Source organism: Necator americanus, chromosome II, assembly GCF_031761385.1.
Source record: "Necator americanus strain Aroian chromosome II, whole genome shotgun sequence".
Lineage (NCBI taxonomy): Eukaryota > Metazoa > Nematoda > Chromadorea > Rhabditida > Ancylostomatidae > Necator > Necator americanus.
The window spans coordinates 20,391,126-20,406,073 of NC_087372.1; the positions used below are offsets into that span (position 1 = coordinate 20,391,126).

At 40.6% G+C, this 14,948-nt stretch overlaps 3 protein-coding genes across 4 annotated transcripts in view; all 3 read left to right on the forward strand.

Moving 5' to 3' along the window:
* Positions 1–210: 210 nt before the first annotated feature.
* RB195_018670 (uncharacterized protein) lies at positions 211–4,047 on the forward strand (the record flags this gene model as incomplete). The annotated part of the gene is made up of 2 exons (XM_064186217.1): positions 211–227; positions 3,855–4,047. 2 exons carry the CDS (start codon positions 211–213, stop codon positions 4,045–4,047), a joined length of 210 nt encoding a protein of 69 aa, XP_064042098.1.
* RB195_018671 (uncharacterized protein) lies at positions 3,353–4,047 on the forward strand (the record flags this gene model as incomplete). Its single annotated transcript, XM_064186218.1, has 3 exons — positions 3,353–3,425; positions 3,494–3,600; positions 3,769–4,047. 3 exons carry the CDS (start codon positions 3,353–3,355, stop codon positions 4,045–4,047), a joined length of 459 nt encoding a protein of 152 aa, XP_064042099.1.
* A 3,854-nt stretch (positions 4,048–7,901) lies between these two features.
* RB195_018672 (uncharacterized protein) overlaps positions 7,902–14,948 on the forward strand; it is a gene marked incomplete at both ends in the record, with an annotated part of 33,889 nt that continues 26,842 nt past the window's right edge. For both annotated transcript variants that reach the window (XM_064186220.1, XM_064186219.1), the window contains one exon: positions 7,902–8,036. In XM_064186220.1, the coding sequence (XP_064042100.1) occupies positions 7,902–8,036 (135 nt within the window). The remainder of the gene's footprint in view (positions 8,037–14,948) is intronic.

Here is a 14,948-nt window from a genome sequence, read left to right on the forward strand (position 1 = left end):
TCGGGGATCACATGTGTGCTAGAAAATGAAACCGTTATTAAGTTATGCTATTATTTTAATATTTGTTCGAGCTCATTATTTTATCCTTAGTTTAACTTCTTATTCTCTTCTAGAGCTGATTTGCGGCTTAATCTTAGTGCTCCTCGGGAAACTTTAAGTTTCTGAAATCATGGCGATGTGTTTTCTAAAATCGAGATATTTTTATATCAAATGAATCTCTTTGCTCCGTTGGTTTCAGTTCAATTTCGTATACGATGTCATTACACAGAGTGTACTACTTTCATTACTTTTGTCCGATTTATTTTTGAATCTCATGTTTTGTCTGCCGTTTTACCTTTTTGACATGGATTGGTGCTTTTTGATCCATCCAAGCCTCCAAATGGGTAATTCATACGTTAATTGAAAGAGTGAGCAGGGTTTATGGGCATCGATTTTATGCCGAAGGTCAAACGGCTGAAGGAGCATTGGACAACGGTTTGATCTGCTCTCATTTAGAGTGGCTTATTAGCATGTTTATTTTTCGCAGGAGTGGGTACTAATCAAACAGCACGGATTACTTCATTACAAAATAAAAAGGTGTTATAAGAAGTTTTAAGTATAATTCATTTCATCACCATCACCATCATCCGAAAAATGTTTCTATCGTGTTCTGCACTTTATTCTACCAGCACCTTTCTCACATTTCTTTAGTTTTATCGTCTTTCCTTAGTGTTTCGTTTCGCACAGACGTAGTCCCTCCATGTTGACATTGATTTCAAACGGTTGTAATCACAGATTGATCTTGGGCAAGATTTTTTTGGGAGGGGGGTGGGGGACACTCACTTATTTCTCGAAGTAAATAATTGAATCAGTCGGGCCCTCTGTTCTAAGTATTAGTCTTAAAGGTTCTATGACATGCAAGCTAAAGTTACTAAGAGAAAAAAGTAAGTTATAGAGTCGAGAAATAAGGTCGCCACTGAGTGCTTTCCCCCGCCCAACCTACATTTTCTCCTTGATCTCTATTTAGTAGACTGAGATAATACAGTGCAAATACCTCACCAGTAGTAGATTTTTGTCCTATAAATAGACTAACACGAGATATCGTCTGTCACCTTTCATTGTGGGATAACAGAAGTAATATTAAATCAGCCTCGCGTTGTGCACAAAGTTGGTGTTGAACAAAACGCTTGTGTTACGATAAGGAGAACGCCCAGCGCTTCGTTTATAGGCCATCTAGAGGAGCAACTCTTGGAACAGAATAAGGGTTGCGCAGTAAAAAGCGTTGAGTTTATGTTCTCGAGGATCTTATTTTTCCAAAAATAAGATTGAGAATTATTGGTAGTTGTAACAAAATTCTTGAGTAGGTCCCATTTTTTTTTCTTCGAGCTTTAAATATTGGCTTTGTATTTTCGAACGTATTTGATACCACGTCAAAACAATCGGCTCATAAAATCCAGGATCAAATTCTAGTTCCTGCGGACTTGACGTGGAGATACCATCGCCCTCTTTTTGGGCTGAAAGTCTGCCACTGTTGCAATAGTGATACCCTCGCAGTCATCTGCGAGCAAATTAAAACTGGATAGATTCGAACGCAACCGCTCAGACATTAGTTGGTCACAAATCATGTCGTTTTGACCGAAGTGCGTTTCCGATCTATCTTGTGGAAGTGCTGAAAATTGCTTTCTGAAGAAAATTGGACTCTAATCGAGAAAAATACTACATACTTTGTGCTTAAGAAAGCACGGTTTACATCAAGTATTCACTGAATATATATAAGTTTTTCAAACTAGCGTGGATTGTTGCGAACGGGGGAAAATCTTAATTTTATGTTTTCCCTCCGGAAGAACCTTCAATACACGTCTTTATAAGTGATTTGGTTTTGACGATTTCAAGAATATGTTACGAAATTTCAAAAATTACTATGTAAACTTTAGAGGAGCTACAGATTGTGGAAGAGTTAGATATCACCCTAAAAAAGAAAAGATCTGTGTGTGTGGATTTGTAAAATTGTGTTGCTTCAGATCCATTATGAGATCCATTCGTTCATTTCATATTATTCATTTCATTTATTCAACATAAATTACAACTAATGTAGCCTGCATTCTATGCTTACCTATGAGTAGATATCTTTTTCCCTATGTAATGTCATTAAAAGCTTTTTTCTTATGGTAAGTGGTAGTAGGGCAGTGAAATGGCGCTACTTCTCTTCTAGAAAATGCTTCCATCAAAATTCCAAAATCAAATTTCAAGTCTTCAAAAAATACAAACTTCCTACTATCATTAGCGTTGGATCTCGTTATTATTTTCATAAGGATCGTGATCGCAGTGCGCTGTACACGTTGTCTTCATCTTTGATCTTCGCTCAAGTGCGTATTTAGCGAACTGTTAATGTGAGCATAATAAATAGTCGAAGTTGATGTTGCAGGGTATAGTCTAGGAGTCTACTTCACGTTTGACCGTATACCGAGTGAGCATAACAACTGGAACAACAAACCACTCCCTCTGAGGAGCGACTGTTCTGTCAGAGCGGTAATTCTAATTCTTCAGATCACAGAAGGAGACCATTTTACCTGTTGGAGTACACATTTCTTTTGCTTGGATTCATTGTAACCTTGGATTAATTTAGAGTTCTATTCTGTCTAATTGACGTTGGAATAATAGAATGATTTCCGCGTGTTGTAATATGAGTCGCAGTTTGTCAGTAATCTGCAACTGGTGTCTTCTCGAAGGAGACAGAAACAAAAAGAGGCGAAATTGTCGAAACACCAGATCCGGAGTAAAGTTCTATGGAAATATCGTTGATCAGACAAGAAAACATAAATTCACTATGCAATGCTGAGGTTTCAAGAGGATTGTCGTACTTTTAGATTGTCAGTACTTTCCTTTTTCTGCAAAAAGTGAGGTAGGCTGAATTCTAGGCGTTCAAGAGAGGTTTGTTTTTTTTTTTTTAAACTTTTAAGTAATTAGTGAAGCTTTCAAAAAAGAACTGGAAGGGATGTGAGTCGGTTAAAAGGAGGTCTAAAAAGAAAGTATTATTATTGCTCGTGGAAGAGTCTTTTTCCATTCAAAGTTGTTAAACTCTTGGCACTTCGATGTTAATTGGCGAAATAATATTGGATTGAAAACTGTTGGATCTTTTAATGAGAACCTATTTTATGTTGTACGCTGTGTAGGTATGTTTGGGAAGAATTATATTGCAAAGCATCAACATAGTTCCTTCAATTTTTGTCTATGTTGCTGAGAGTTGCTATCCTTTAGTATCATCTGCAATGACCGAGTTCTGATAATTTGAAATAACCTTCTTAATTTAATATTAATGGAAAGCCTACTGGTAGGTCTTCATCTGTTTTGCGGGTAAAATTCAAATGCTTAGATGAACACAGCCAATCCATGCTTACTCCAGTTGTTGGGCCATGCGTTTGAACTTAATTTAGAAAGTGCTGTGGGTACGAAGCAGAAACATTTCTTGATAGAAAAGAGCAAGCTGTTTTTGGCAAACGCAGTGTTTGTAAAGGGCAAACAGAACGACCAAACAGAAAATGTTTCTCCACTGATGAGAACACGAATATGGCAGTGAACATCGATTCTTTCAAACAACTTACGACCCGAATCTGTCTGCAGGTGAGGAGATGTTCAACGCCTGCTTTGACTATCTTCGTCCCTTCGCCTAGGCTCCAATATCAAGCTACGAGGAAGAAAGACCCACGACTTACAATGGAATGACGGAGGGAGAAGTTCTCCCAGGTCATCGTGACGACTAAAACCATTCGTGGGTACTCGCAATTCCAGAAGCCCTCCTCTCCACGCTGGACGGAGTCACCAGGTGGACTGTACGATACTGAAATTGACCACATCATCGTCAGTAAAAGGTTTAGCCTGACGGATGTCGCTGTTGTACCAAAGTTCTTTGCGGGATCGGATCATCGCCGCCTACGAGGAAGACTCTCTTTCATACGGACAATCATCGACTGGGATCTCTTCGCTTCGCTAGTCGAATTTTGGGAAGATACCGCTATGGACAACATCGACGACGAATATGATCGGCTCGTAGAGCATCTTCACAACTGATGAGGGTTAGTTGTAAAACCAGAAGTTTATCAAATGAAATGAAGCACCTCAGAAACGATTCTTATTAACGTGGTCAAGCTGTTTCCCAACATGAAAATTGGAAAGTGCGGCTTCGTGTTGCAAACTTCGAACGCTTTTTGAAGGAGAAACATTTATCATCTTTCCAATCACCTGAGCTGCTGTTTCAGAATACTACTCATTTCAGTCGCTTAAGACTTTCGACTAGAAAATTTAAAAAAAATCGAACGTAGGACCCACCCAGTGGATGGCGAAAAGTCATTGACGGTTGTGATAGTATTACCTGTATCTCCTGTTTTTCCGTTGTTCGTCGATTTGCTCGAGCGGGCAACAGTAATGCTTTGATTTGTCTCGATCGCGCACAAGCGTTGCCCAGTGGGTTCTCTTTTCGCGAAGTATTTGAATTTTAAGTCATATGTTTCCTTGAAGGTCTTCGTGAAGTGGTCTGGCCATTGGTTCGGCGGTCTTCCTGCGGTGTGTTTGATGTCGCGTGGTTTCCAGTCGCTTACGGTTCTGGCCCAATGATTGCCAGTTAAACGTGTCACATATCCGGCCCACCTCAATTTGCTTTCTTTGGCATACGCGTCAGCGTCTCTCATCGTAGACGTAGAAGTGAATTTCGAATCCAGTCATTCAATTTTGATTTGATTTTCTTTCTAGTTTTTGATTTGCCTAGGTTTTTGAAGTAAAGGTCAAACAAGGAAGTACGGTGGTATTGAGGAGGTGAGCACGTAGGCAGATGTTTCTAGTCCTCTTCACTACATCATCGGTGCTCTTGTGTGCTGCCCAAGCCACCCGTTTCCTCCTGCTCAGCTCGGAGATCAGGTCGTTCATTTATTTCCTGACCTAGATAGACATAGCTGGAGCATTCGGATATATTCGTTTCGTATGTTCGTTAATAAAGCAACAGAAACGTATCCGTTCTTCATGAACATCGTCTTGTCCAGGTTCAGCTGAAGACCGATCTTTTTGCAGGTTCCAGCAAATTCGGCCAGCATTCGTTGTGTCTCATTGATGTTAGGTGTTATCAGAACGATTTCTTCTGCGAAACGAAGATGGAGTAATTACCAACCATCAACTTCCAATCCCATGTTATCCCATTCCTATGTTCGCATCGCGTTCAGTTCGTTTGGGCAAGTGGACATGACTGTCGAAGAGATTTGAGTAGAAGTCGTAAATGTCCTTCTACATCCCTCTTCTCGATGCTGTAGTTGTTTTATCTGGGTTTCGGAGAACAGTCATTCTTGTTTTACGATTGGAGAAGTTCCGATGGGCGTAGTAAAAGCTCTTACCCGCCTTTGATGCTTCGGCCAATACTGCTGCTCTTCTCTCTTCGAGGCTTTTTTCGCTTCAGTTGTGAAGATTCTCTACGAGCCGAGACGTTCGATATTTTTTAAAATTTTCTAGTCGAAAGTCTTAAGCGACCGAAATGAGTAGTATTCTGAAACAGCAGCTCAGGTGATTGGAAAGATGATGTTTCTCCTTCAAAAAGCGTTCGAAGTTTGCAACACGCAGCCGCACTTTCCAATTTTCATGTTGGGAAACGGCTTGACCACCTTAATAAGAATCGTTTCTGAGGTGCTTCATTTCACTTGATGAACATCTGGTTTTACAACTAACCCTCATCAGTTGTGAAGATGCTCTACGAGCCGATCATATTCGTCGTCGATGTTGTCCATGGCAGTATCTTTCCAAAATTCGATTAACGAAGAGATCCCAGTCGATGATAGTCCGTATGAAAGAGAGTCTTCCTCGTAGGAGGCGATGATCCGATCCCGCAAAGAACTTTGGTACAACAGCGACATCCGTCAGGCTAAACCTTTTACTGACGATGATGTGGTCAATTTCAGTATCGTACAGTCCACCTGGTGACTCCGTCCAGCGTGGAGAGGAGGGCTTCTGGAATTGCGAGTACCCACGAATGGTTTTAGTCGTCACGATGACCTGGGAGAACTTCTCCCTCCGTCATTCCATTGTAAGTCGTGGGTCTTTCTTCCTCGTAGCTTGATATTGGAGCCTAGGCGAAGGGACGAAGATAGTCAAAGCAGGCGTTGAACATCTCCTCACCTGCAGACAGATTCGGGTCGTAAGTTGTTTGAAAGAATCGATGTTCACTGCCATATTCGTGTTGACGAGGACACCAGCTCTATCAACTTCTCTACTGTTCCATGTTCCTAAGAGTGTTCTTCTCCACTGTCATGAACTGCGTCCAGTGGGTGGTGTCGTCTCGGTCAGTCCGATGACGTCGTACCTTTTCTTTTTCCTGGCTTGCATAATCAGTTCTTCAATGGCTGCATCTGATGCAAGCGCACGGTCGTTATAAGTACAGATTGTCATTCTAGTCCTTTTCCGTTTCGGTAGCCTACGTGACTCCTGCAACCCCGTCCTTCCTGGCGCTAACGTATCAGGCTTTCCTCCGGAATCAGGTTACTCATTTTTATTACTGTATCGTGCGTATAAATTTAAAACGTATGGGGAGGTTGCAGTGTAGTCCCAAGAGTTTTGGGAGAATTTTGCGTTTTCCCGGAGTGGAAAAGTGGAGCTTATTGGAGGCGACTCCAAACTTCCTTTGCACTTCCTAGTCACTTGATTTCATTCTTTTGGCCGAATCGACGTGCGTGCAAAAATAGAGTTGACGGAAATGTTTTGCTCATAAGTTGTTCTGATACAATAGTATAATAGCCAGTCTTGGCACAGCAGGAACAGGGAGTTCATGCCCTGAATCTACCGGCGTCTCAGGGCAGCACAAAGTCGCTTTTGGTCTGCGCTTAGGTTCCTGTCCGTCACCTGGGGACACGCCACGTAGCCTCGCAACTAACCGTGAACCCTCTAGTAAGGGAGATCCGTGGCGATAATATAAGATAGATTGAGTCTCGATGGTTGTTATTAGGGTGGTGCAAAAATAATGCACGGTTTCAAATATTCACTTCGAAACGCTATAACTCGCCTCATAATCAATTTCATCAATCGAAATAAGAATAATTACAGTCCACGCATCTTTGCCAACGAGACACAAGTTTGGTTACACTCGCCACATAAAAAAAACCGAGCTTTTGGAGTCCACAAACTTTCGGATGTTGTTCTCGATCACCTTGGTCTTGGAAGATCCTGCCTCTTAGGCAGCCGTCCAGATGTTTGGAAAAGTCAGTTGGCTAAAGGTTTGGCGGATATGGTCGATGAGGTGGAGTCTCGAAGGCGAAGCTTGGTACTGACCAAACAGTGATTTTCGTTCAAAATCGCTTCATCGCTAATAACCACAACGAAATGCGTTACAAAACACGATCCTGCTACTTATATTAAAGGTGAGTGTAACCGGAGAAAAATTTGTCGTGAAGACAAAGCAACGAAAAACGCGCATTACTTTTGCACCAATCCAATAAATGGCACAATTTCGAAAGAAAGTTGCTGTTTGTGCCAAAACTTCCCGTTAAACCTAATAATGGTTACTCAGATAATGTATCCAGAACAACTAATACGTATTTAATGATTAATGTGTATTTTGAGTGACGAGTATTATGCATGCTGTACATGGTCCAGAAAGCCTCGTAAATTGAATCTAAAGATAACATAAACTTATCCGATGTAGTTGTCTTGGGCCCACTTTTTTGAATCCTCTTTTTTTTGCTCCTTTGTTTTTCAAAATTTTACCACTGAGAAAATGCAGAAACTCGTGTGAACTGATACATGTCGTCTTCTCATGTTTCGTTTTGATTTATGAACGCTTATCTGCGTAACATGATTTTCTTTTTTTCGATTTTCGCAAAGATAGAGTTAACGAAAATGTTTCGCTCATAAGTTGTTCTGATGTAGCTCTGTAGTCTATATTCCTTGCAACAATGATGCGCAACGAACGTCGCCAACTGTTGGACCGAAGTCTCCTTCATCTCAGTGGAAACATGGCCGTTGATGAAGTTATCATTTATCTTCAAAGCACAGGAGTGTTCACAGACTCTGTCATTGATAAAGTCATGGTGGGTTCCATTTTGTGGTCCTTTGCAATTTCTGTCATCATATCATCTCTAAACACTTTGCTATTATTTAGCTCTGAACAAGCAAATTCTTTTTGGGTTTTTTGTCTTCTACTTTAGCGAAAACTGACCACTGACCTGTCTTACAATACTTGAGTTGTTAACTCTAAATAACGAGTTAAATGATAACAGTTGTGAATCATGTGGATTACAATACTTATCTTACTTTTCCTCGAAGATTTATCTTTTTAGAAAATCAAGATGCGTGTAAAGAGGGTCCCGGCAGATTTTTGAGCATGCCCTGATCATGCCTCGCCAGAGCAATTACCAGTGGTGCGAGAAAGAGATTTCCCTTCGTTACTACTAAATACCTGACTCTGTGCGGTTACCGCTAAACATCATACTCTGCGTCACCGTCTCGGTTATGATTCACAAGCTACAAAATTGTTGTGGAGAATTAGAAACATCCACTGGAATTTTTTTGATATGAGGTGACCTCAACGCTGTAACCATACCAGAAGCAAGAGAAATCCTCACGTAAAATAAGAGGGAAAGTTCCAAATTAAGTATGGAAAATTTCGTTAAATACCTAACATTCCAACTTTCAAAAGTAATGGGAATGAGGACTTTAGTTATCCTGCAAGTCCCACGTTTTTTTTGTAGCCTAATTTATTCCCGGACAGATATACCCTCTGTATCTCCGACCTCTTATACGAGAAAGAGTTGATATGATAAGATTTCTAGACTTTCTGAAGATAAAATCTAGACAAAACTCATTCCTGTCCTCTTATTCAAAACTACACAAAATGATATGTACTTTTAACTACATTTTCTAAATTTATTCTGTAATTTCGACAACTCATAGCATTCTTCTTCACATGTTCCCTTATAACTGTGCAGTCTTTTGCACCTCTATGGCCAGAAGAGCATCTAAGACGGCTTTCTGGGTCTCTATGAACGACTGGAGCGCGACCTCATCGAGGTATGGTCGCGTATCCAGCGGCATATCCAGTGGATACGTGTCTCGGAGGTATTCGTGGAGAATCCGCCGAGACCCTCTTTACCGTTCTCCGGAGAATCTGGGGTTCCTTATTCCCTGTTTTTACTAGTTTTGCATCCTTTGATTTTCTAATTACTGCTCGCTTGACATAAACAAGGCAGGTTTCGCCGTTTTCAAGTGCTGAGTTTTTTACATGCTATTTTACATGGTACTTCGCTATGTTTTTTTCAATAACTCAATAACCGCGTTTCTAACTGACAATAAATTCGCAGAATGTAAATGGATTACGGTTGTACATTTATGGCTGTTACATTAATGCTGGAACTAACCTAAAATAGGCGTAAGTTAAGGTCTTATAAAGTAGCTGAAGTGCATGGCGTATATCTACTTCTCTGGGTACGCCCCATAGCGTTTGACTTGATTTAGATTTCTGTATTTTCGCGTGTCCAGCCTATACAGAGATTAGTGGGACCGATATATCATGTCAGTTTTTTCCTCCCACAACGCTAGTAATTTATTAAATCCGGAGGGGTAAATTGTTCGGGGTAGTTTTGAACCATCGACCATGCAGTCAAGCCCGAATGAAATATGAGGTCCTTCAAGGCAGCATACCACGAGTCTGACGTGGTGAAGGAATCTGCGGGGAACGTTAGAGATGGGTTGTAGATTGCGGGATCATTGGTGGTTCCGCTCACCACTCCCTCATCGTCTTAGAAACGTCCTGGGTACCGCTTTAGTTCCTACGAGGAACGTGAAAACGCTCCTCTACGTATACGTTGTAGTCTCCTCAGTAGCCTATTCCTCGGTTTCATTTGAATAGGGAGTCCAGGAGAACTCACCGGCATTCCATCGCTGCGCAGCTGGATGCGGCGCGTTGCAACTGAAATCGTCCTGAAAAACGAAGTCTTTGACACCGTTTTTTTTTACAACGATTAATTAGACATGAGCGGAACCACCCCTGATCCCGTAGTCTACAGTCCCATCTCTAGCTTGTCCATCTGTTTCCCTGACGACGTCAAATTTGTGGTATGCTGCCTTTAACAAGAATCGATTTTGAAAGTTTTGGATTATAATTGTATATGATGAAAACAATCTAAATGCGATGAAAAAGGAAAGTAAAATTAGAGCAAATTGTAGACTTCGAAGCAGATTCCCAACCGTTCAAAAGTGAAGGAGGATCGAGCCATGGATGCATCTGTGGCTCGATCTGTGATTTTTTTTTTGGCTGACTATGTATGTTGATATCCAAGATGACAAGTACCTTAGAGTTACTCATGGGAATATGTTGATCAGTGACAGATAATTTGAAACTAGACTACAAATGAAAAGGCGCGACTGCTGTAAGAGAGTTCGGGCCGAGCTGGTGATTGCCCCCTACTTGCAACACTAGGATAGGTAGGTACTCGCAGCCGCCGCGACAGCCGATCATTTGGGAAGACGACTGGCAACGGCGATCGTTAATTGCGCTACGCAGCGTCAGCAGAGCACTGCACTGCGTTTGCTTCATGCCCCGCCCATCACATCCTTCATCAGCGACTCTCATCGTCTAATGAGGTGCGAAACATGCCTCGCAGGGGCACGCTAGCTCTGCTATTGCCTCTGTATGGAGAGTATCGATCGTTTACGTATAAAAGATATATCGAACGACTGCACACGAGATACCAGAAACAGGAAATAATTGTACGTTTTATTTGCGTAAAGCAAAAAAAAAACCGAAATTTCACAAACTACTGCAGTATTTTACAAGAATTTAATAGTCTGTATAAATACAAATCTACATCCATATCTTCTATTCAGTTTCTTCAATCACACATCTATCAAAAACCAGGTTCTCGGTTCTGAACCTTTTTACTTTTATTTTAGAACCTTTTCAATTTTCAGCTAGCTATGTTTACATTTGTTGCAACATTTTCTCTACAAACCTAAATTTTCTACGTTTTCGCTTCAGTTTTAGCATTTTCATTTTCTACGTTTTTCTTCCACTATCTACGTTGCTACGTTGTTGCCTTTTTGTTCTTTGAACCTTCGTAGAAGGCAACTATATCACGTAATTGGAATACAAACATTGCTCATGATCTCAGTGATGTGGTGATGAATCGGCGTGGCTTAGTGATCACAGGTAGCGCAAGATATGCCTGCTCTGGCCTCCCGACAGCCTCTTCTGCAGGCACTTATCCGGCTGCAGATAATCGGCTGCGGGTACCTAACGGTACGCACCCGATTGAAGGTTGCAAAGGCGCTATGAGATATCGTTTCTGCTACCTACATTCCAGTGGCCCTCGATCTTGATTTCAGCTCAAGACAGTTTGCAATAAAATAAGAAGTATATATATATATATATATATGTGTGTGTGTGCGCGCGCGTGTATGTGCGCGTGTGTGTGTGTGTGTGCGCGCGCGTGTGTGTGTCCGCGCGCGCGTGTGTGTATGTGCGCGCGCGTGTGTGTGTGCGCGTGTGTGTGTGTGTGTGTGTGTGTGTGTGTGTGTGTGTGTGTGTGTGTGTGTGTGTGTGTGTGTGTGTGTGTGTGTGTTGCGCGTGTGTGTGTGTGTGTGTGCGTGTGCGCGTGCGCGCGCGAAATTCGAAAAAGGGGGTGCGACGGGTCCACCCGGCGTCGGATTGGTGCGCTGGGGTCAGATGTCCAGAAAAAGGGGTGCGACGGGTCCACCGGCGTCAGATTGCTGCGCTGGCGCCAGATGTCCAGAAAAAGGGGTGCGACGGGTCCACCGGCGTCAGATACCTATAGAAGGGGGTGCGACGGGTCCACCGGCGTCAGATACCTATAGAAGAGGGTGCGACGGGTATAACGGCGTCAGATTGGTGCGCCGGCGCCAGACTGCTATAATATGCGACGGATCCACCGGCGTCGGTGGACCCGTCGGTCACTGGTGCGCAATAACTTAGTGTGAATGATGAAAAAGATAAATGGTTGGAGCCGTTTCATAGCCGTGACCACTGGGCTTGCTGATTTGCTCTTCACCTTTATGACTCCTCCGCGTGCCTATTTCCTTCTCCTCAAGTTTGTAGCATGCCGTTCTCAGAAAGTGGAAACACGCATGCAAACGATTGCTTAAATAGTAGCAAGATGTTCATGCGATCTGACCTGGGACGTTATCATTATCAGTAGAATGATTTCTTTCACGTCATTTTATGTTAAAACATCATTCTGTGATAACTATTGGGGGAAATCAAGAGGAATACCCATACTTTGAGTAATGCTTTTAAATAGTATCTACATTAATCTCGCATCGAAGGAGTGTTTGCAGCTGATGGTCGAATATTCACCAAATGTAAAATTGACGCGTTTAGAAGGAAAACTCCTTAATCTTTCGCCTTAATTTATAATATAAAGAAGAGAAGGAAAGCGTTGTTAGAAAAACACAAATCTAATTTCACAAAAAACACCACTACTATTAACTTTCATTGATCAGTGAAGGGAAGCGAAGCTAAAACCACCGAAAGTCTAAAGTCGAAAGTCTATATATATATATATATATATATATATATATATGTATATATATATATATATATATATATATATATATATATATATATATATACATATATATATATGTATGTATATATATGTATATACATATGTATATATATATATATGTACATACATACATATATATATATATATATATATATATATATATATATACATATATATATATATATGTATATATACATATATATATGTATATATACATATATATATATATATGCACATATATATATATATATATATATATATATATATATATATATATATATAGGGTGCGGGACAAGAGGTACCCGTGAAAACCGGCTGACCGCTTCTGTCCTCCCTTCAGCACCGCGCGCCTCCTCGTAATTACGGCTGCCGCTGCACCAGCTAGACATTCTCCACGACCGCCTGAGATCATCTACACCCCGCCTCCCTACTGCTCTCTAATCAACGCCGCGCGCGACGTTCCCGCAGCGACGAAGCGGTGGATAGTGCGAATTTTGAAGGGGGGAGTGAAGAACGAATTGCCGAGGCAAATTCTGATGTACGGATATAGTAAACTAAACGCATATTATTGGGAATAAAGGAGGAGAATAAGTAAAAATTATTTCAAAAAGATGCTCCAGGGAAAAGAATAACACGCATATATTTTCAAACATACCATAATTTAACACATTTCATGCCCTAAGTTTTCTATATAAACTAGCAGTGCATAAGTATGTGTTTGTCACGATGCCATTCAACGAATTCGTGTTCAACTTTCAACTGCGGCAGTTATAATAACAGCAACTTTATGCGCTTATTACTTTGTATACATTCTTTAAACTCCTTTCTACATTTTACCTTTTCAAAATTTTACATAGATATAATCTTTATGTAGAACAAGTATTGAAATATACCAATATTTGACATATTTCAATACTTGCTTGTACGTCTTATACAGTTTTATATAATAGAACTTTGTATGGCTCTTCAAACTCCTTTCGTTTTATTGCTCCATTTCTATCTATTCTCTGCATAAAATCAATATGACAGGTTAGCTGTATTAGTGGCGAACAGAGACCTTTGTATCTTCGAGGTATACCTTTAGGTACAGTGTATGTCTGCGAGGCATTATTCGCGCCCCGTTAATCGTCGGATGCCAGTTTTACCCAGCTAGATAAACAAAAAGAAATCATTAGAGAAAAAAAAGTAAAAAAAAAAATAGCGTAACACCGATCAGTGAGACATTTTTTGAAACTTATCTCGCATTCCCAGAAATGGATGAGTGTTTTCCACCTAACAAGTCGAGACAGGATAATTTCATTTCCACTCGCATTTCTAAACGGCATATCACTTTTACAAACCTATTTCATTCTTCCTTTCTTTTATATTAAGTTACAAGCACACTTTATGTAGACCTTCAAACAACATCTAATACCAGGTACTTTCCTTTCCGTTCGACTTTAAAAGCGCATCATAAGTGCTGTAAGCGCGGCGGAAAAAAATCGTCGTAAGAGTGGCAGACGCGGCGAAATGGGTGGGGAGGGTGGCGTGGGCGGGGCGTCTTGAGGACGTAGCACAAGAGGAGCAACCAGGCTACTGTAGCGATCATGACGGTATCAGGAGACGCGCGGTGCAATTAACGACGCTCATTAGCCTCCTTAATACGCGGCAGCACATCATACGGGTACCCCTTGACCGTTCCCCATATATATATATATATATGTATATATATATATATATATATATATATGTATATACACATATATATGTATATATATATATATATATATATATATATATATATACATATATATATGTATATGTATATATATGTATATATATACATACATATATATATATATATATGTATATATATATATATATATATATATATGATGAAAAGAATCTAAATGCGATGAAAAAGGAGAGTAAAATTAAGCTTTTTTAAAAAAATAAGAAATACGCTTGAAATTAATATAGTGAATATTTTTTCTACTTGTTATTTTTTTTTACTTTTTCAAACTTCTTCTGGCTAACTTGTCTCGCTTTCACTGATCAGTAAAAAATTGATAGTGGTGGCATTTCGTGAAAAAGTAGAATTGTGTTTTTTCGAACAACCCCATACCCTTCTCACCCCATTTTATAGCTGTCTGGCACCGGCGCACGCAATCCGACGCTTATTTTATGGCTTCCTGACGTCGCTGCAATTCAACGCCATTGATCCCGTCTGACTGCTTTTTGGAATTTCATTACACACAGAAACGCACGTCACAAAGTAGAAACGCACGTCTCGAGCCCTATTTAAGGCTGATATCTCATTGCGCTAGTCACCTCACAAGAGGTATCTAGCAGTGGCAGGATAGTCATCTGTCCCTAAGGTGCGCTGTTCTGTTCTACTTGTAACTATGAAGACTTTCTTTTTTCGGCGGATAAGGCGTTTGG